Source organism: Lycium barbarum, chromosome 1 (genome assembly GCF_019175385.1).
Source record: "Lycium barbarum isolate Lr01 chromosome 1, ASM1917538v2, whole genome shotgun sequence".
Lineage (NCBI taxonomy): Eukaryota > Viridiplantae > Streptophyta > Magnoliopsida > Solanales > Solanaceae > Lycium > Lycium barbarum.
The window spans coordinates 162057508-162077795 of NC_083337.1; the positions used below are offsets into that span (position 1 = coordinate 162057508).

The 20288-nt window shown below is 33.5% G+C and overlaps 3 protein-coding genes across 3 annotated transcripts; 2 read left to right on the top strand and 1 right to left on the bottom strand.

Annotated features, from left to right (window-relative positions):
• Positions 1-3241: 3241 nt before the first annotated feature.
• Positions 3242-4050, top strand: LOC132603074 (uncharacterized). The gene has a single exon (XM_060315957.1). The coding sequence runs from the start codon at positions 3455-3457 to the stop codon at positions 3950-3952; it is 498 nt and encodes a 165-aa protein (XP_060171940.1). The 5' UTR covers positions 3242-3454; the 3' UTR covers positions 3953-4050.
• A 7868-nt stretch (positions 4051-11918) lies between these two features.
• LOC132603089 (B-box zinc finger protein 24-like) lies at positions 11919-14957 on the top strand. Its single transcript, XM_060315978.1, has 3 exons — positions 11919-12477; positions 13682-13990; positions 14540-14957. Exons 1-3 carry the CDS (start codon positions 12295-12297, stop codon positions 14750-14752), a joined length of 705 nt encoding a protein of 234 aa, XP_060171961.1. The 5' UTR covers positions 11919-12294; the 3' UTR covers positions 14753-14957.
• Positions 14958-15711: 754 nt separating this feature from the next.
• LOC132603083 (fructokinase) lies at positions 15712-19890 on the bottom strand. Its single transcript, XM_060315968.1, has 4 exons — positions 19391-19890; positions 17011-17343; positions 16136-16252; positions 15712-16035 (listed from the first exon to the last, which is right to left on the bottom strand). Exons 1-4 carry the CDS (start codon positions 19796-19798, stop codon positions 15904-15906), a joined length of 990 nt encoding a protein of 329 aa, XP_060171951.1. The 5' UTR covers positions 19799-19890; the 3' UTR covers positions 15712-15903.
• Positions 19891-20288: the final 398 nt, after the last annotated feature.

The window sequence follows — 20288 nt, forward strand, 5'->3', positions numbered from 1 at the left end:
GAAGAACATCCACGGCATGAGTAGTTAAATCGAGTGAATGATTTAAAATTCGAGTCATTTGATGGAATAACACTCATATTGTTGCCCATCGAATTCAATTACACAAAATGAGAAGAAAAAAAAAACTTATGTCGATTAGGAATCGAAAGTAATCTTTCGTTAGACAAGGCTGACTAAGGCTGCCCATTACCCCCTTGCTCTTTTTTGAAGATCCTTTCAATACTTTTTCTAGTATGCTTCCCCCATAAGTAGACTGAATGCCCCGGTCTTGCGATTGGGACCGCCGAGCCCAACAAAAGAGACTCTCGAAAGAGAGCTTTCGAACTTTCTTTCTTCTTTTGAAAACAGCAAAGTTAGAGGGATGTCTTGAAAAGAAAACTCAACTTGAACACCGCGTCAAATGTTCAAGTGTGAAAGAGAAACTTCTGCATTTAAAGGAGTTATTATAAAAGCCCATAAAAAGAAATAAAATCATGACCATAAGATCGTGTATGTATTTCATTCAAATCAAAGAACTCTTCATAAACCTTTGAATCCATGTATATATCCAACATTCTCAAATCTCTCTCTATCTTCCTTTCATGTAGAAGACTTATAAAATAACCATAAAATAATATATCACAATATCAAATGCTCCTTATCAAATAATCATTAATATTGAACCCAACAGGTACAAAAAGCTTTTCACGTTCCCACCTCACACGATCTGCTTTATACAAATAAGGAAAATTTGTCACACTCCAAAAGCATTTGGTACATTTGGATCTCACATTATAAGCCCAAAAGAATCCATGTGTACGTGGATTAATGTACAAATAACACCATCTCATAGGAAATGCAATTTGTGAGATGTTGAATTTGTAATTATCACCTGGAGGAAGCTTTGTTAAGGTGTTAATTGTGTCGAAATCTCTGCACATGTAATAGATTGAGAAATTGTTGTCGTTGGCTAATGTTACCTCAATTGTGGGGAACATGGTATTTATGAAACTAGTTTCTTTTTCAGCATTTGAAAGTAAGGGTGAAGAAAGGAAAATTATCAGAACAATGATGAAAAGAGGACAAGAGTTTGTAATGGGATTAATGTATTTCGCCATGATGATAAATTTTTCATGGCAATTGTTAGGTTTAATTTTGGTAAGGGATTATAAGGGGTTGTGATTTATGAAATTGATGGCTTTCCTAAGTTTTCGCTATTTGTGAAAGATGTTTTTAGAGGGGTGTGTTCGTCAATAAGAAAAAGAAGAGAAAGAAAGCAATTTTTTTTTTTTTGTGTGTGTGTGTGATGAAATTTGAACCTTTATTACTTATTTTAATAGAAAGTTTCTTTTGATGAGAAAATAATACTTTTGGTCTCTAAATTAATGGTAAATTTTGATTTTGGTTCTTGTAATATATGACTCAACACATTTGACCTTCAATTAATTAATATGTGTGTTTTGGGTCAATTTACGTAGGAAATATATATGTTACATTTGGATTGTTTTTAGAAGTATATTACAGTACAAGTTTGACATAACACATGAGCAATTAAATGATAAAACAATCAATAATTCTGAAAATTTGTGAATGTAATACAAATGGATCAAAACTGCATATTTCAAGTAATTAGAGATTAAACATGCTCAGTCAGATATCATAACGATTAACATTAGAATTTACCAATAGCGGAAGACAAAAAATATTGCTATTAACCCCTCTTTTGATTCCTTATTTTTTTGTTTTTAAAAAAAGTGAGATCCCAAATTTTACTTTATATCCTTTAGTTAGGGATATTCCAAATAAATTTTAGGTTAGTACTAATCCATATCATTTTTTTTTTGCGCGGATTGCCCTTCCTCTGGGGTGGTCTTTAATTTTTGTCCCTCAAATTGGTGGTCTTTAATTTTTGCCCTTGGCCTAATACCCCGAGGTTCTGGGTTCGAACCCAGCTCAATAAAAACAAAAAAAAAGAATTTCGCAAGACAGAGATTTGAATTCGCAAAGCAAAATTTGCCTTCAAACTCTGCCTTAAGGCAAAATTAAGGCATAAGTGTATAACAATCTTGTACCCATGTCGGTTAGTATAACTATCTAATTGAGGGATTTGTTAAGCTGTTGTTTAAGTATAGTTTATGTAAAGATCCCAAAATTAAATGTACCCATGTTGCTTCGTATGCACATTAGGATAATATAGCCTAACTACCTTGCAGATCAAGATAGTTATCTTTAATGCAGAGGACTACTATGGGATCATGGCAGATGATTGCAAACTAACACATATACTAATGGGGCAGAGTTTGCATGCCCAATGGGGCAAAGTTTCTTGCAAACTATGCCTTATCAGGTAAAGTTTGCTAAGGCATAGTTTGCCTCCAAAACTCTACCTTAAGGCATAGTTTGTAGGCAAACTCTGTCCCAACTATGCCTGGGGCAGAGTTTTGATGAGGAGAGTGATATTTTGATGAGGGACATGAGGCGATGCTTTAATTTCATGCATAAATGTTTAAAGGTCGGTCATCCAATATTTCTCTGTCAATAATCTTACAACTTCAGACAAAAATATCAAAGTTTGGCTTGGTAATATCAAAATTTTATCCGTGTATGTCAGAAGTTTGTTTGCTTCCAAATTATCTGAAGTTTTGACAAGACCAAACTTCAGACGCATGATGTCGGAAGTTTGCTTCCTTTCAAGGAAATTTACATGGCATAGCTGACTTCTTGACGTATTTATGGTTAATAACTATTTAAGCTAATTACATTTCGTAGCTATATGCAGTTGTATATATGTATTTGAATGTATTTGGTTTATGTACTCCAAAAGCTGAATACAATTATATGTGCATTTGTATACATATATATATATGACTGAATACATATTCTGACTATATCATGACTGTATGTTTGCCAAATGAATTGAATTTTTAATTTTGTTTGTTATTTGTTTCATTTATATACACATATGTATAGGGTTGAGCAGTGTACTCAAATACACGCGGGGATACTTATAACCTAGCTACGAATACAACTAGAAAATGTATTCAAATACACATAATTACACGCGAATATACCTAAAACCGAGCTACGAAATGTAAATATACAAAACATAACTACGAATTGTTAACAACTCTAATTATATAGTCATTTATGTAAGTTCCTACTTTCAAATTATTTGAAGTTAGCCTTTGAAAAAACAAACTTACGTATGTAAAACTTCACAATTGCACACCTAAAATTATTTTTAAAACGGCTAAACTTGCAAAAAATTAGAAACTTGGGTTATACCTTAAAAAATGGCTATCGTTCCCTGAATATGGATCTCCTCTGTAGGGGCTGGATAGGAATGCATTTGATTTTGACCCATAAAATTTCCGGGTCAAATATTTAGTCAGTCCAAAACTTGTGATTAGCACCACAATATCTTTATCTGAGATTACACAGACACAGGAAAAATCAAAGTTAAACTAACACAGTTATGGGACTCTCAGCTTCCAAGCGAGTTAGTAACTCACTCAAAAACTCATCCGAGTTCAACTCAGCATGTGACTCAGTCTACAATGATTGTCTTTCCCTATCACAACACGCTTTCCCTGGAGTCAAACCCTACCAACTCCTCTCCGCCACAGAACGCCTCCACGTGTCACTCTATCCCACCGTCCCTCTCATAACCAATTGGGTCAGATCGCCCCCGACCCGATTACAAGTGGATAAGGCCTTGAAAATCGTGTCTAAGGAGAAGAAGGAAGGTGAGATTGTGCTAGGGAATAATGAGTTTAAGGAGTTTGCGGTTGAGGTGTTTAAAGATGCTGTCGTTTTAAGTGCGGGGAAAGAGTTAATGAAGAGGGTTCCGCTGGGTGCTTTAGGGATTGCTGGTGTTGGTGCGGTGGTGAAGCCTGGCAAAGAATTGATTGTTGCGGCGATTGGTGCTTACGCGCTTGGTGTTGCCACTTCTGTATACGTCAGTTTGGCTTGATTTTTAGCTTAATACATAGTCCATATTTCATTGAGACACTCAATTTAAATTAGGTTTAAATTGAACACCTTAATTCCCAATAAAGTGTTTTAATCAAATATTTTTGGTTTAAATTTTTTGTTTTGCATGTGTTCTCATTCGTCTATTTTGGATAGTCTTTTCATTCTAATTTATGTGACATTATTTGACTAAAGATGAAGTTCAAGAAAGAAATAAAAACTTTTGAAATTTATGGTCCAAAACAATTCTTAGATATTTGCGTGACTATAAATAATCTCATAACGTTAGTTTTTTTTCTTTTTAATATAGAAAAGTGACCTTTTTTAGACAAATTAAAAAAAAAATGTCATATAAATTGGGATGAGGTGTTCAATGGAAACAGGCTTTTGTTTGAGTGGAATATCCGGACAAGTTTATAAGGGGCTGGCTCTGTATTAAGCTATGTTTTTTTCTGCAAAAGTAAATAAAAGTATTTTACTTTTTCTGTCTTACATTTGAAAAGAGATGATTAAAAAGCTAATCTTGCCTAGAGGGTACATAAATAGGTTTTGTTAACAAATTTGTTTAAGCTAAAAGCACAAATCAGTCATTTACACTGTTGTAACCCATCATAATAAGAGACTGAAAGCAACTAAACTATTCATGTTTAGTTTTAAAATTAGATTATTAGTCTTAAATAGGTTTTGTTAACAAATTTGTTTAGCTAAACGCACGAATTAGTTATATTACGCTATTGTAAGTTGTAACCTGTAATAAGAGACTGAAAGCAACTAAAATATTTCATGTTTATTTGTAATTAGATTATTAGTCTTTATCTATATTTCATTATCAAATAGAGATATTTAAACGATCAGAACTCATTTTGTGAAAAAGAAAGTCACGTGATAGAATGCGAGGTAGAAAAGACTTCCTCTTTGTAAAAGATAAACAACCAAACAGAAAATTTGATGTAATAATTACCCCTTTATCCAAAAAAATTATCTTACTTTTTTTATTTATCTGTCTCAAAAAGATTAACACATTTTTATATTGAAAAATAATTTAATTTTATGAGATGATTTATAACCATACAAATATCAAAAGCTTATTTTGAACCATATATTTTAAAAGTCTTACTTTATTTCTTAAATTTTTTGTCAAATCAAACGAAGACAATCTTTTTAGAACGGAGGGAGTATCGTATAGGTTTTGAGTAAATTAACAAAATCACCCAAGTTATATCTCTAGAGATGAAACACTTAAAATCCCTTATCCTTAGATGAGAAAGAAAGTCTGAAGCAAAAAATACTTCTTGACATATATAAAATCAAACATAAAGAAGCACTCGCCTAAATTTTGACAGGTAAGTTTATCTTGATATAGCTTCGATTTCGATTTGTTCAGCTCAAAAGCTCCAACAAGCCCTAAAGTCTCGTGCTGACTAATACTATGCACGCTTTAAAATTAAGCACTCAACTCTCTGATTCTTTAACATGTTATAGAATTCAATGCGTGTATAATTCATATAATATATGAAGAGAATTAAGAGCTTGATTTTGAAACGAGGAGCATAGCCGTAACTAACTCATGTTACAGATATGTTTAATGTAATCTTAGTTTAAAGTTTAATATAAACATTACATGTTGTTATTCATCACAACAGATGGTGTAAATAATTGTACACTAATAATTTATTATTTTGAAAGTTAAAATAAATAAATAAATAAATAAAAAGACAAAGTTTATCAAGTGTTTGCTTATATGGTTATTGTGGGGGCAACTGAAGAGATAAATGGTTGGAATAACTGGTGGTTGCAATCTACAATTCATATTCCAAAACTAACATAGTACGATTTTGACAACATCTTAATAAAAATCTTCTAAATTGTTTCTTTCAGAGCATCAAATTCGTCTTCTTCCATCATCAAAATTCCTTTAATAAATAGTAAAAATTAAGTTCATAGGATAATCATTGAAAATTCGCACGTGTGACGATATCTTGTTCCGAATACTATTAAGTACCTAAATATTTAGAATATGGATCATTGCTCTTGCACCTATAATAATGCAGGATAATAGTCATACATTAGCATGATTTACCTTAACTGCACATTTTTACCCGCATCTAATGTTTAATTTATTGTAAGAACTTAATTCTAGCAGGATTGGTAGACACGTCTATCCCTGGTAAAGGATTCAACAATCCTCTTCAACGATCATATGAAGCAGGATTGGCTTCTTACTTGAATTCACTCCTAAGCTCTCTCTACTTATTTTCTCTTATGTTAAGCATCTTTTTTAGACAGTTATCTATTATTACTTGAAACCAAGATCATCCTGCTTTCTCTTTACATTTGTCTTAATTACTTGAAACCCCGATCATACTGATTTTTTGTCTATCATTTAGTTCATTTATATGTAATTTAATCTTTGTTCAACCGTTGTCAGTATTTAATACATCTAACCAATACAGATCTTAACATCCACACACTTAAAGGCTGCTGTGTCGACCAAATGTCGACATATCAAATAAGTAGAGTAGTACTCATATTGAAGATATTCTCGATTGAATTTATATCGTCAACGAAACAAGTGGAATAAAGAGAGGGCTTAGAAAGATCTCGATTACGGCCAAACTTGCATGATGCAAAAGAAAATATCTATTAAGGATAATTTGCAACCACAGAATTTGGAACGTCATGACCGTGAAAAGACATTACTATTTCAAGAATGATCTTGACCGTTCTTAGCCTATGTACTATGAATCACTAGAATTCAATGAGTATTAATAAAGTGAAAGTAACACTTCAATCCAGCTACATACAACTCATCAGCCATCGATCACGGGACCAACTTTTCAGAATCAAAACAATCTCAGATGAAATTTCACTAATTTGCCCACAAACCAATAACAATTTCTATTGTTCTCCCTCCCCCACTCCACCCTCAGTCTATGCTCAAGTCCTTACCTAAGAAGTTTTGGTTTTTAACATTTGATTTCCAAGATTTAATCAAGCTTAAATAATAGGGTCATTACATTGTTAGTAACATTATCCAGGTAAAGGAATTAGTCTCATCATTTGTAAGTTATCATAAGTATACACTATAAACTCTATTATGATTATTGATTCCTTTTAGTTCTTTTTTTCACATGTTTGTTTTGGGATTATAATTACGCTTTATTCTAGTAAGGTAATTTTTTGTCTGTCTTGTATTCCGTTCCTGGTTTTATTTTAAAAAGCTTAAAAGCCAATGAACACTTAAATAAGCAATCCAAACACCCTTTAGGTGGCGTTAGTGCATGTAGCAAATAATCTGTCTGGGCTTAGCTAACTTAAATTTGCACCGTAAACTTCATGTCTAGAACTAATTAGGTAAAGTCTAACCATCTTTACTGGTACTTTTCCATTTGAGGTTTTATTTGTAATGTCCACACAAATCTAACTGGTATTAGCTTAAAAATACCTCACTGAGCCTAACTAATTTGAATTGGCACCCTAAAAATTCCATTACGAGGTTTTAGTGCTTCTCGAACTGCTGCTCAATCGATGAGCGAAATCATTTAATTTTATTATTTTCAAGTTTTTATCCTTAATGATATGCTTATATAACTATAAACGGGACCGGATGCACAATGAAAGATACATATTCAACTGAAACCAATAACTCTAGCTTAGACCAAGTATATGTGTCAAGAACTTTTAATTTTACCACCAATGACATGCTTATATAGACGTGAACAGGAACAGATGCACAATGAAAGATATAGATTCCGCTAAACTTAATAACGATAACTCAGATTCTGTATATGTGTTAAAAAATATTCTAAATATATACAAATATTAAATAACGAATTCATTAACTCAAACGATCAACAAAACTTAATAGTAGCATCTTAAACTCATAAACTTCAAATTCTATGATTCCCTTCAGCAATAAAAACATCATGATATATTGAAGGAGGGAAGTACGGAAAATTGCAATATTTCCCAAATCAAAAGGAGTACGTAAGCCCGTCAACCGGTTTCGACCGGTTCCGGTCTACCGTTTAATTAATACCGTCCGGTTTCGATTTTTTTGGAATCGGAACAGGTTAAACCGGTAAAATCGGAATCGGACCAGTTAAACCGGTCGAATTATATATATATATATATATATATATATATTTTTTTTTTTTTTAAATGTAGCCGTTGGGCTGTGGGTTGGACCGTTGGCCAACGGTCCATTTGCAAAAATAACCGTTGCCAAACGGTTCCAAATCCCCATTTTGCCCCCCCCCCCCCCCCCCCCCCCCCAACCCCCCAAACTTTTTTAACACTTTAACCCATCCCCCACCTCTATATAAACCCCTCTCCATTTCCATTTTAATCCACACCAATTCATTTTTCTCTTTCTCTCAATCTCTCAATTATAGTTACTTTGCAACAATTAGTCACTTTATATTTCTCTCAATTAAATATTATAAAGTCTTATTATAGTTTCAATTATTAATTTTGCAATTATAATATTGTTGGTGGAGTTGGTGATTTTGCAACAATCCGAAGTAGCTTTGGTGGATTTGCAATTCTAGCCGCCTTCACTTTGTTGGAAATTAGTCCGGCAATTTGGTACCGTCGTTCCAACTCTATCTTTATTTTTCGCAATTTAATTCTAGCAATTTAATTTGTTGCAATTTATTTTCTTGTGATTTAAATTAATTATATTTAATAATGGCGAAGAGATTTAGACGTGGTGCCGGTAGTAATGGTATTGTTAGGGGTGAGTGTAATGAGGAAACATTTGTGGAAGAAACACCTAATTTAGGTATTGATGTTGGTGAAAATAATCCACTTTTAGATGATGAGGCAATGCAACAACATTATACCGACACTTTTAATGAAATTGATGATGATGATGAAACACAAGCCTTCGAAAATCCCATAGGAGATACATGTCCTGCACAATCACATACACAAGACAAACCGTCTAGAACTCATAAGCCAACCGCTAAAATTTGAAATTTTATGACTAAGGATAAGGAAAGCCAAACAGCTAAATGTAACATATGTTGACAAGTATTTGCTTTTAGGCAAGGAACTAGTAAGGAGGGTGGAACGGGTACATTGAATAGTCATATGAGAAAGAAACATATGGATGTTTGGGGAGAGCAAACGGGTTCAAATGTAGGGGGTATTCAAATGACGATAGACCCATGAACCGGTAAAATTTTTAAGTATGACAAGAAACAATAGAGTGTAGAAATAGCTAAAATGATAGTTTATGATTGTTTACCATTTTCCTTTCCTTCGGGTTTGGGGTTTGTTACTTACATTCAACGTTGTTATAGTCCATTATTTGAGGGTATTCCTAGAAATACTTGTAGAGCGGATGTTATAGATTTGTATAAAAAATATAGATTTTATTTGCGCCATGTATTTAATTCTTTAAATTGTAATGTTTCTCTTACCGCTGATTTGGGTCTTAGTCTTAACAAGTTAGATTTTTTTACTATTACATGTCATTGGATTGATGATAATTGGGTTATGCAAAAAAGAATTATAGCTTTTTTATATAATGAAGGGAAAGGTCATCATGATAGAAATTTTTTAGCAGATTCAATGTCTACTATTATGAGATTTTTTAACATTTATAGAAAAACACTGTGTATTGCTTTAGATAATGCTTCTAATAATACAAAGGCGGTTGGTCTTTTAAAAAGGGAATTAAACCCTCTGCTAAAAAATATTTTTCATGTGAGATGTAGTTGTCACATTTTAAATTTAATTGTTAAAGATGATCATGCGTGTTTTGAAGATTCTATTCAAAAAGTTAGAGATGCGGTTGCGTTTCTTTTTTGTAATGCTAATAGGGGAAGACTTAGAGATTTTCAGAATTCTTATGTGGAAAATAACCTTGACCTAGGAAAATTCAAGTAGAAATTGAGACTAGGTGGAACTACACTTACATTATGCTACAACAAGCATATGAGTATAGGATTTCCATACAACAGGTTCACAACAAATATAATATTAATAATGATGATTGGTTAAATTTTACGGATTGGGAATATGTTAAGGAATGTGTTGAACTTTTAGAAATTTTTTATAATGCAACTCTTGCTTTTTCTAAACAATTCTATCCCACGGTAAATGAAACTTTAGCCTACTTAGCGAAAATAGCTAGAGTTTTACAAAAGTATAAAAATAAATATGGTTATCAAGCGGCTATTTTTAATATGACAACAAAATTTAAGAAGTATTTTTTTCCCATCCCAACTTTATTTATATTGAGTTCTCTTTTAAATCCTTGTTTAAAAATGCCTTATACTAGAGCATTGGTCAAATTTATACATTTTTAGAAATTGAAGAGGGAGTTGAACCATCTTTAGCTGACGTCGAGCTCGCGAGTGATGCCGAGTTTGCAAAAGTTTTTAGTCATTATTCTAATTTGGAAGAAAATGCTACACCCGTTGGTCCACGACCTACTACTTCTCAAAGTAGCAAAAAGGACTTGTCGGGTTTGTCGCATTTAAAAGTTTTACATTCACACCCAATTCCTTCTCATAATACAAACTTTGATGAATATCGCTTTTATTTGATGCAGCTAAATGTGGATATCAAGGAACTAGATGATTTGGACGTCTTAGCATGGTGGAAGAAATACAAGGCAAGTTATCTGATACTTTCAAGAATAGCTCGAGATATCCTTACGGTTCAACTATCAACCATGGCTTCGGAGAGTGCATTTGGCCAAGGAAGACAACAAATCGGAGACCATAGACACTCATTATTCGGATTTAGCTTACAAGTACTAGTGTGCATTCGCGATTGGATTAGATCAGTGCGATGCAACCAAAACTTAGAAGCGGTGGAAGGAGAAGAGGAAGAGATTGAAGATTTGATAGCAAGTGGAGCGGACCAAATGGAAGACTTTGAAGATATCCATGGTCGAATATGATATGGGGAAAATTAACCAAATGATTAACAATTGGTGATTTTATTATTCTACTATTTCTTTGCAAGCCATATATTATTTGCAAGTTAAAAAAATTTACAACTTGCAAATAAATGTTATCCAAGAATGAATAAAATATATGGCTCATTGAGCTTTCTTCTATTTACTTGTGTTCATATTTTTACTTATATTAAGTTAGGAATATACCTAAAATATACTAAGAATATTCTTATAATATACATCTACTTAAATTAAAAACTAGAAAGTTATATACTTGAAAAATAACTAAAATATACTAAGAATATACTTATAATATAAATATACTTAATTTATAAAATACGAATTTATAAACTTAAAAAAAAATTAAGCTATAAATAACTTAAGTTATAAGTATGCATATAACTTAAACATATATATATATATATATATATATATATATATATATATATATATATATATATATATATATATATATATATATATATATAAGTTATAAGTGTATGTATATGCTGTATTGCTATTAGTCAGTAAATATATAAACTTTACTTATAAACTTATATAACATATGTAAATACACTTACAATACATTAATAAATACTATAATATATATATATATATATATACACTATAACAAAAAACAAAAAAAAAAGAGATTTTGAACACGTTAGAATCGGACCGGTCCGATTTCGATTTTTTAACTGATAAATTAGAACAGGTTAAACCAAAATCGATGGCCTATTCCGATTTTTTAATCAAAAATCGACTGATTTATTAACCCGTTATCGATCTATTCGAACCGGTTAACAGGCTTAGGAGTACGTTGAATCTGAAATTTCAACTCTCACCAACCAATACCATATGGTAGATGGAGGGAGTAAATAAATAAAATAAGACCCAAATATTTGTGGCCACTAATATTAACGGCAACCCAATAGCCACACAAAAAGGCAGGAACTAGGCCCCATTAATGCTGTGTTGTCTCAGCAGTAGTCAAGTATTTTATACGCACATCCAATTCCCTTATCCACACAGCTCCTCTTTAAATCTACTCCAGTCATTTTATTGTCTGAAAATTTGCCTTCTTTCTTTTTCTTCTTATACCTTCTAAGTTTCTTTCTTATTCTTTCTCCCATTTTCCCCTCTCTCTATGCATACCAAATTTCTGTTTGTCATTTGAAGTTTTCTTTGACTGGACTAATCAACTGCTTTTTGGTTCTTGATTTTTGTAGACACAACGTTTGGTTTTTGTCTTTGACTTTTTACACATACCAGAATTTGAGTGTTTTTAAAATCTTGAAAATATTCCCTAAAGCTTCAAGACACAATTTTTCCTCTTTGTCTTGAGCTAAACTCAAAAGGGTATGTCCTGAAATAGTGTTAGGAAGCAAGAGTTGAGATATATTGGAGGAATTTAGTAGTAATAAATAAAGATGAAGATTCAGTGTGATGTGTGTGAGAAAGCTCAAGCTACTGTGATATGCTGTGCTGATGAGGCAGCTTTGTGTGCAAAATGTGATATTGAAGTTCATGCTGCTAATAAATTGGCAAGTAAACACCAAAGGCTTCATCTTCAGTGCCTCTCCAACAAGCTTCCTCCTTGTGATATTTGCCAAGTAAGGAAACCTTTTTTTGTACTTCACGTGTAGCTCTGTTCATGGATTAATTTGTTCTAGTCTAGATTGTGTAAATAAGTTGGTGGTCATTGACTAGTGAAAATTTTACCTTTCATGTTCCTTGATTATACTTCTGCTTAGTTTAGTAGAGGTAAACTGGTCAGATTTGTTATTACTATTTCTATTACTCCATTACTTAGTCTCTCCCATTTAACATACCTTTAATCTTGCACTTCTTTCTCACTCTGTTTCAATTTATGTGTTTTCCTTTCTTTTTTAGTCTGGTTAAAAAAGAATTTTAACTTTTTATATTTAGTATAACTCTTTAGTTCAAACATCATAGACATGTTTAAGACCATAAAATTCAAATATAATTTGTTACATTACACTACTTTAATTTAGGAATACAGGATTCAAAAATCTCCCTTTACTTTCTTAAACTTCTTGCTTAGTCAAACTAAGACACAAGATGACACAGATGGAGTATGGTAATGAAGTTCTTGCTTTCCTAGCGAAAGAAAAAGGGGGGAGAAGGAGGGACAGAGGCTTCCCAAACCACAGATTAACCTCATTCCATAACTGATAAGCATCAAAGACAAAAAAAGAGTTAAAGACTTATAGGTGTAGATTGGGAATAATGAAATGGTTTCAAGGCTATGGGATGGCATATGTTTTCAATTGCCAGAGGGCTTTGATTCAACATCAAAGGTAGTACAACAGAGAATGTGTGGTAGGCGCACGTCACAAGTGTTGTACCTCGCTGGGGAACTAAGTCTTGTATTGAAGTGGAGAAAAATAGAGGAGCTGATTTGTTATCAACCGAGTTTCGAAGTTGGAAAAGAAAAGATTTCTCGGTTATTAAAAAAGTTTATATTTTCAACTGTTACATTTTCTGAAAGTAAGAAAGAACTGAAAATAATCTATGATGGTGTGACCCTTTTAAGGACCGGAGAACTCAAATGAAATTCCATGTCTATCTTATAGATTTCTAGTTATACCTTTAGAGATCTTGGAATAGGAATATGCTTATGTAAGTCAAGTGATAATTCTAATTTGGAAAGCGTTGAGAAGCAAGAACTAGAAATGATTTTTCTAAATATGGTTATACCTGTCAAAATGATGTAGACTGACCAGGAAAAAAAATTGGAAGTAAATGTTGGAGACTTCATTGTTGCTTATGTACCTTGAACTATCATCTATGCAGGATAAAGCAGCCTTTATCTTCTGTGTTGAGGATAGAGCTCTCTTTTGCAAGGACTGTGACGAAGCAATTCATTCAGCCAGCAGCCTCGCTAAGAACCACCAGCGCTTCCTAGCCACTGGAATTCGTGTAGCCTTGAGCTCAAGCTGCAATAAGGATGCAGTAAAAACCCAACTGGAGCCACAACCACCTCAGCAGAATACCCAACAAGTTAGCTTGAAAATGCCTCCACAGCAATTGTCCGGTATCACATCACCATCTTGGCAAGTTGATGACTTACTAGGATTTCCTGATTATGAGTCGAGTGACAAGGTAAAACAAACTTATTCCTTTTACATTTTGCGAGCACCCTATATTTTCTAGGGGTAATTACATTTTTTGGCCGCTCAAAAGAATAATAGCCAGTAAATGTACAGGTTTTTGTATATCGAGTATAATATACATATTGTATATGTAAAATATACATATAATATAGTAATAATTAGTGTATAGGTTTTATATGTTTTGGCTAGTGCCCGTAATTAGTTTCGGCTGACGGGCCAAAAATGAAAAAATACCCTATTTTCTGCCACTTTGGTTGCTGGAGGATTGATGTGTAGGGGACTTCTCTAGATGAGAAGCTATCAATTCTATTGGTAAAGCAGCTTATGCATTGAACTTGAAACACTCAAATACGCAAGACTTTCTTACATTTCTCGATACATAGGAGCCGTTTTATAACCATTACATGTATATGAAGTTGGCCTAGAGTTCAGTCTAATCTATGAAATTGTGGTGACCCTTGATTCAATATTACTGTGCCATTGTCTTTTCATATATTAAGTAATGAATAACTTATATTGATTGTTCCAACCTACACAGAAGGAGCTACTTGAGCTGGGTGAATTTGGGTGGTTGGGAGACATTGATCTATTTGGTGAACAAACAGCAGCTGAAGTACCCGAGCTGTCCGTACCTCAGCCGAGCAACACAAATATTTACAGGACAACCAAATATAACATGCAGCCTTGCAAGAAGCCTAGAATTGAAATCCCAGATGAAGATGAGTATTTCACAGTCCCAGATCTTGGTTAAACTCCGACTTCAAGAAGTTCCTACTTAAAAGTACATGTGTGCTTGCGTGTAGTACTTAATCAGTGCACTCATACTGTCAACAGATATGTTCAGTAAGTAGAAGAAATATTATTCTGCTTTAAGATGTTCTTTATCTTACTTTTGCAGTGCACTCATATTGTCAACAGATATGTTCAGTAAGTAGAAGAAACATAATTCTGCTTAAGGTGTTCTTTATCTTGCGTACTTTCGCCTCTTAGGCCGGGTTGCATTAGTTTCTTATTCTTGAAGTCTACAATAAATTCAACCGAAAACACATCAAGACATTCTTTTACATGTTATGCATATTGCTAGAGCTGAATGATTGTAACACAATGCAGTGTTTTCCATTTTGGGAAACTAATACTTTTGACAATTTGACATTTCTTAACTTGAATTCTTGAATTAAAATGCAGTGTGTTCCTCTCTTTCTTTGAGCCGCTAGTAAAAAACCTTCTTTTGTTATGAAAACTACCAGGTCTTTTAAGTTCCAAGCTGCAATTATTCTACAGGCCATCGAGTTGTTATCAATCCAATTTCAATCTCCTCCAATTCATTACTCTAACTGTTATGATTTTACCTTGTATCCTCAGACCTCAGGGACAAATTTTCTTGGCATTCACACAATTTCTCTGGACAACTTCCCTATCCCTAGTTGTGAAATAGCAATTGATATAGAAATTTTGAGCTTGTTACACTAAATTTAAGCAAATTACATATTCCTAGAGCCAATGCCTGATACTACTAAATTTGAGATTAACTCACCAGTTCTATGACCTTCTGGCAGTCTTACTGAGGCTATTGAACTCTCAAACTATATGTTTCCTGGTTATGATTACTGCACTTTTCAGCTTAATGATGAAACACATAATGATGAAAAAGAACTTAAAAGGAGGAAAGAAAGCTACAAGTAAAAATTAAAATTGCACCGACAAATCAAATAGGAAAGCTTAGTTTATTAAGTGCCTTTATGCACAGTCTTTGATCATCACAAGAAAACATTAAAATCCGAAACCCCAAAACTAAAAATTGAAAAGTTGCTACTAGCTTGATAGATTGAAAGCAAAAACTCATTAAGGGGCGAAATACATCGAGATGTAAAAGAATTAAAAAAGGGTAACATCATCATCATTCTATGCTCCTCCCTTGAGCAAAGTGAGGGCTTCAGATTCAGTAGGCAGAGCTGGGATTGCTCCTTTCTTGGTGGTCGTGATGGCTCCACATGCACATGAAAACCTTAGTACTTCCTTCAACCTTGCTTCATCCTGCATTTTGTTTTTTCCACAAAGTAAATCCAATATCTTATAACAAGAAAGCTTAATTAAGGGTAAGAAATTATAAAAGGTAAAGTAGTTATTATATTACCTCAAGAATGGCTTGGTTATCAACAATCTTGGTTAGAAGGGCACCAACAAAAGAATCACCAGCTCCGGTGGTGTCAACAGTCTTCACATGGAATGCATCAACGCTTCCATGGAATTTCTACACCCCAAAAAAATAAACAAATCAGATCAAGTTGTCAGACCAATTATACAAACTTTTCTCTAAAAACAGGAGTATTTTATTATAGAGAAATTTTTACCAAGGAATTTCAGAAATCAATCAACTCTACTTTCATTTTTCCTATTCCAATTTTCACTTCAATTTCAAGTCCAGGCCCAATAAACTACTTAATATTCGTTCAGGAATTAATTCGTAGACAAATTTCCAAGTATGGCCTACTCCATATTTCTCTATTAAACACTGACTAACCATATGACTATTCAACCTTGTCGGTATACGGAAATAACAGATTCTAATTAAGAAGACAATAAAAAGATAGGCGTCCTTATTGGCCATGAGAGGACACTCAGCTTAATTACTAATTAGCAGCACGGCCGAAAGTAAAAAATACTTTAAATTATGTCATAACCTTTTGGCTAAGAGTGGTAGAAATAAGATTAGGCACACCAATTATACTAAGTGCCGTAGGGGTCCACCTTAGCCTACTTGCTACCACTTTAATTACAAATTAACAACAGTGGGTTCATTTCTTCAAGTTCTCACCTACCCCGTTTACCACTTTACAGCTATGGATGGACTGGAGAATTCAACAAGAAGCAATCAAATAAAATAAGGGACATTCATTTAACCAGTTGTGATACACAACTATGTTATCTGTCTGGTTATTATTCCCACATTTTTATGGATGATTACATTTAATACGGATAAAGAAATAAAAGAGTAGAAGAAAGATATACCTTGGTGTAATAGTTGCAACCCTTCTCACCAAGGGTGACCAAGAGGAGCTTCAAGTTGGGATGCCATAAAGACATGGCGGATTCATCATCAATCTTGTCACTTCCAGTGAGGAATTCGAGCTCGACATCACTGACCTTGATCACATCAGCCTTGTTCCAGATGCTCTTGATTTGGGTCCTCGCCTCCTCTGCTGATGGCCACAGTGGCAAACGGAGGTTTGGGTCATAAGAGAGCAATGCTCCAGCCTCCTTTGCTACTTCCATTGCCTTCAAATGTGCTGATCTGCATGGCTCCACGATCAAACTAATTGATCCGTAGTGGAACACCTTAGCCTATAGATAAAGTATTCAAAACAAAAATCAGAGAAACAATAAGCTATAATAAAAAATCACAGCGAGATATTAATGAAGAAAACAAAATTTTGGGTTCCTTGGGGACCATTTCTATCGTCCTGTTTTAATCAATAAATAAAATAAAAACTTGATCTTTTATCAAATTTGACATTATTCAATTCCAACACTAACAATGAACGCATTATCTTCCGAATTGAAAACTGAAAAACTATATTTCACTGTCATCAATGAAACTGCGTCATCTAATTTCAATTAAGTATGAAACTAAGGATTGCGTTAGAGTAACTATACGGAACTTGAGGGGCCAAAGGTCAAATATCCAGAACGAAAATCAAGATAAATTAGTTTTGATTAATTAAATGTGGAGCTGACCTAAATGGGTGACAATTAATGACTATATGGATCCATGATAATGACATCTGACATGAATTTAACTGTTCCACCCACCTACTCCTTGGAAGTAAAATTGTTTCACTCTTTGCTAGTGACAGTGCCTCTAGTATCTCGGGTGATACACACTACATATTCCTAGTATATATCGTCATTATACACTTTCTGACTTTCATGAGTTCTTTTGGCTTGATGTATTCATTATTCTTCTGTCACATTTTACGTGACCGTATGCACATGTTTGTTTAGTAAGAGATGAAACTAATTTCAGTCCCAATAAATCAATTTGGTTTAGCAAAACAATTTTCTTTGGTAATAAGAGAGCTTATTAATTCTCTACGAAAAACCCAATATTATAATAGTAGCAACTTGTTTTCTTCCAAATATTATGTGAACTAAAAAAATCTAAGAAGATACTCCTATTTTTTTTAATTTATTCCTAAGACAATAGATAGAAACAAAATAGGCGCGCGGAAACAAAAGTGATAATGATATGAAGGGAAGGAGACAAAGTATAGCTCATTCAGATTTGAACACCTGAAAGAGAGGAAGATTGCTACTTGCCAGCTGACAACACCCACTCTCCAGAAAAATCCGTGTCATTAACAACCGCCCCTTGCATGCAGATTGTAACAGGACATAAACTAGCTTTAAGGATCATTCACTCTTCTTTATCCCCTAATTTCCGCTCTAAACAGAATTCCAAATTAACAAAATTATAGCTTTATCTGTTTAATGAAACAAAATGAAGGTGATAGGGATCATCTTTTTGCTTAAAAAAGACCCACCGACCGATCTCATATAAGTATATGATAAAAAGGAAACATGCTATTTTTACCTATCTTTTGCGTTTTAATTTGAAATACTATTGATGATGGGGGGATCAATTTTGTTTCATTCTCATTCTCCTGGAAGGTTCTTGTAATAAGATTAAATACACATAAAAATAAATCAAGAAATATCCCACTTTTTTATGCAAGAAATTATCTTGAAACGGACTTTGATCTAACCAACTTAAGGTATTTCAGGTTGGATCTAACCAAAAATAAAAATAAGATCACATCCAATTAGTCAAACAAGTGGGGCACATAATAATAAAAGAAAAGGCACAGGATGACCACCTACCACCAGTACAAATGATATATAATGTCCTTTTCTATTTAAAAAAGTTAGCAAAACTACAGTAAAGTCAAGAAAAAGACACCAACCAACCTACCTAAAAATAAAAATAAATTTCACGTCCTTTTTCGATTAATTAACTAAACTACAGTTGCGTCAAAAACAGACAACAACAAACTCACCAGCCTTCACCCATAACCAAAAACAAGATCACAAAACTACGAAACGACACGTGAGAAAGACGCACAATCATGAAAATCCAATGCGAGTCGGAAAAAAAAAATACTCCCTACGTCCCAATTTATGTGACATACTTCGGATCTCGCCAGTTGAACTCCTTTATTTTGAAAAAGAAAATATATACATATTTAGACATAAAAAGTAATATAAGTCATAAAAATTAACTATTTTAAAGAAATCGCAATTAAAGGTTTTCTTGTTTGGATTAAAAAAAATGAAATATGTCACGTAAATTGAGACATAAATAGTAAAAAGATGTGATGACGAAGATACTTACAGATCTAATAAGATCAAGATTCAACTCATTGGGTGTAAGCAACATATCAGCACTAGGATTCCTATAAAACATGAACTCACGCTCTCCATCAGCGCGTAGAGTCACGAACGCCAACGCCGTTCTAGCACCCTTATCAAAATTAATCCCATCAGCTTGAACACCGTTCTGTTTCAAAATCCCAGCAAGCATATGTCCAAACTCATCATCACCCAATTTCCCGACGAACGCCGATTTACCGCCGAGTCTTGTGACGGCGATAGCTACGTTAGCCGGCGCGCCGCCCGGAGCTTTGAGAAAACCCGGAGCTTCGGCTAAGGATACGCCGGAAACTGTTGGAACGAAATCGATTAACATCTCACCGAAACTAACGATCAAACCACCTGAAGAAGCACTTCCGTTAACTGCCATGGTGATGATGATGAAGAATATAGAGAGAGAGAGAATATGTGTATGTATATATGGTTATGTAATAGAGAGAGAGAGAGAGAGATGGAGAGAGGAGATTATGGAGCTTTATATAGAAGGTGGTTGGAAGAGTTTGAAGAAGCAGAGGAAAACTAGTTAATTTCGGTGTAGGAAAACTAATGGAAAAAATTAAAATAAATTAGTACGGTATAACAATTATCCAAAAATAAATTCTCCCTCTCCGTCCATTTTATTTATCCTGTATTAACAATCGCAGTATCACCCTTAATTATTATTGAATCATTAATGACTGAAAATCAGTTGAACATACTTTAAATTAGTACGGTATAACAATTATCCAAAAATAAATACTCCCTCTCCGTCCATTTTATTTATCCTGTATTAACAATCGCACAGTAACCCTTAATTATTATTGAATCGTCTGATGACTGAAATCAGTTAAATATATTATTATTTAAAGTTTTTAATTTAA

Bases quoted from the DNA above. Each gene is read 5' to 3' on its own strand.
- LOC132603083 (XM_060315968.1), bottom strand. From the start codon at position 19,798: ATGGCAGTTAACGGAAGTGCTTCTTCAGGTGGTTTGATCGTTAGTTTC. The intron at 17,344-19,390 runs GTAAGTATCTTC...CTTTATCTATAG, and splicing joins ATCTTGATCTTATTAGATCT to GCTAAGGTGTTCCACTACGG. The intron at 16,253-17,010 runs GTATATCTTTCT...TTTGGGGTGTAG, and splicing joins GTTGCAACTATTACACCAAG to AAATTCCATGGAAGCGTTGA.
- LOC132603089 (XM_060315978.1), top strand. From the start codon at position 12,295: ATGAAGATTCAGTGTGATGTGTGTGAGAAAGCTCAAGCTACTGTGATA. The intron at 12,478-13,681 runs GTAAGGAAACCT...TCATCTATGCAG, and splicing joins CTCCTTGTGATATTTGCCAA to GATAAAGCAGCCTTTATCTT. The intron at 13,991-14,539 runs GTAAAACAAACT...CAACCTACACAG, and splicing joins ATTATGAGTCGAGTGACAAG to AAGGAGCTACTTGAGCTGGG.
- LOC132603074 (XM_060315957.1), top strand. From the start codon at position 3,455: ATGGGACTCTCAGCTTCCAAGCGAGTTAGTAACTCACTCAAAAACTCA.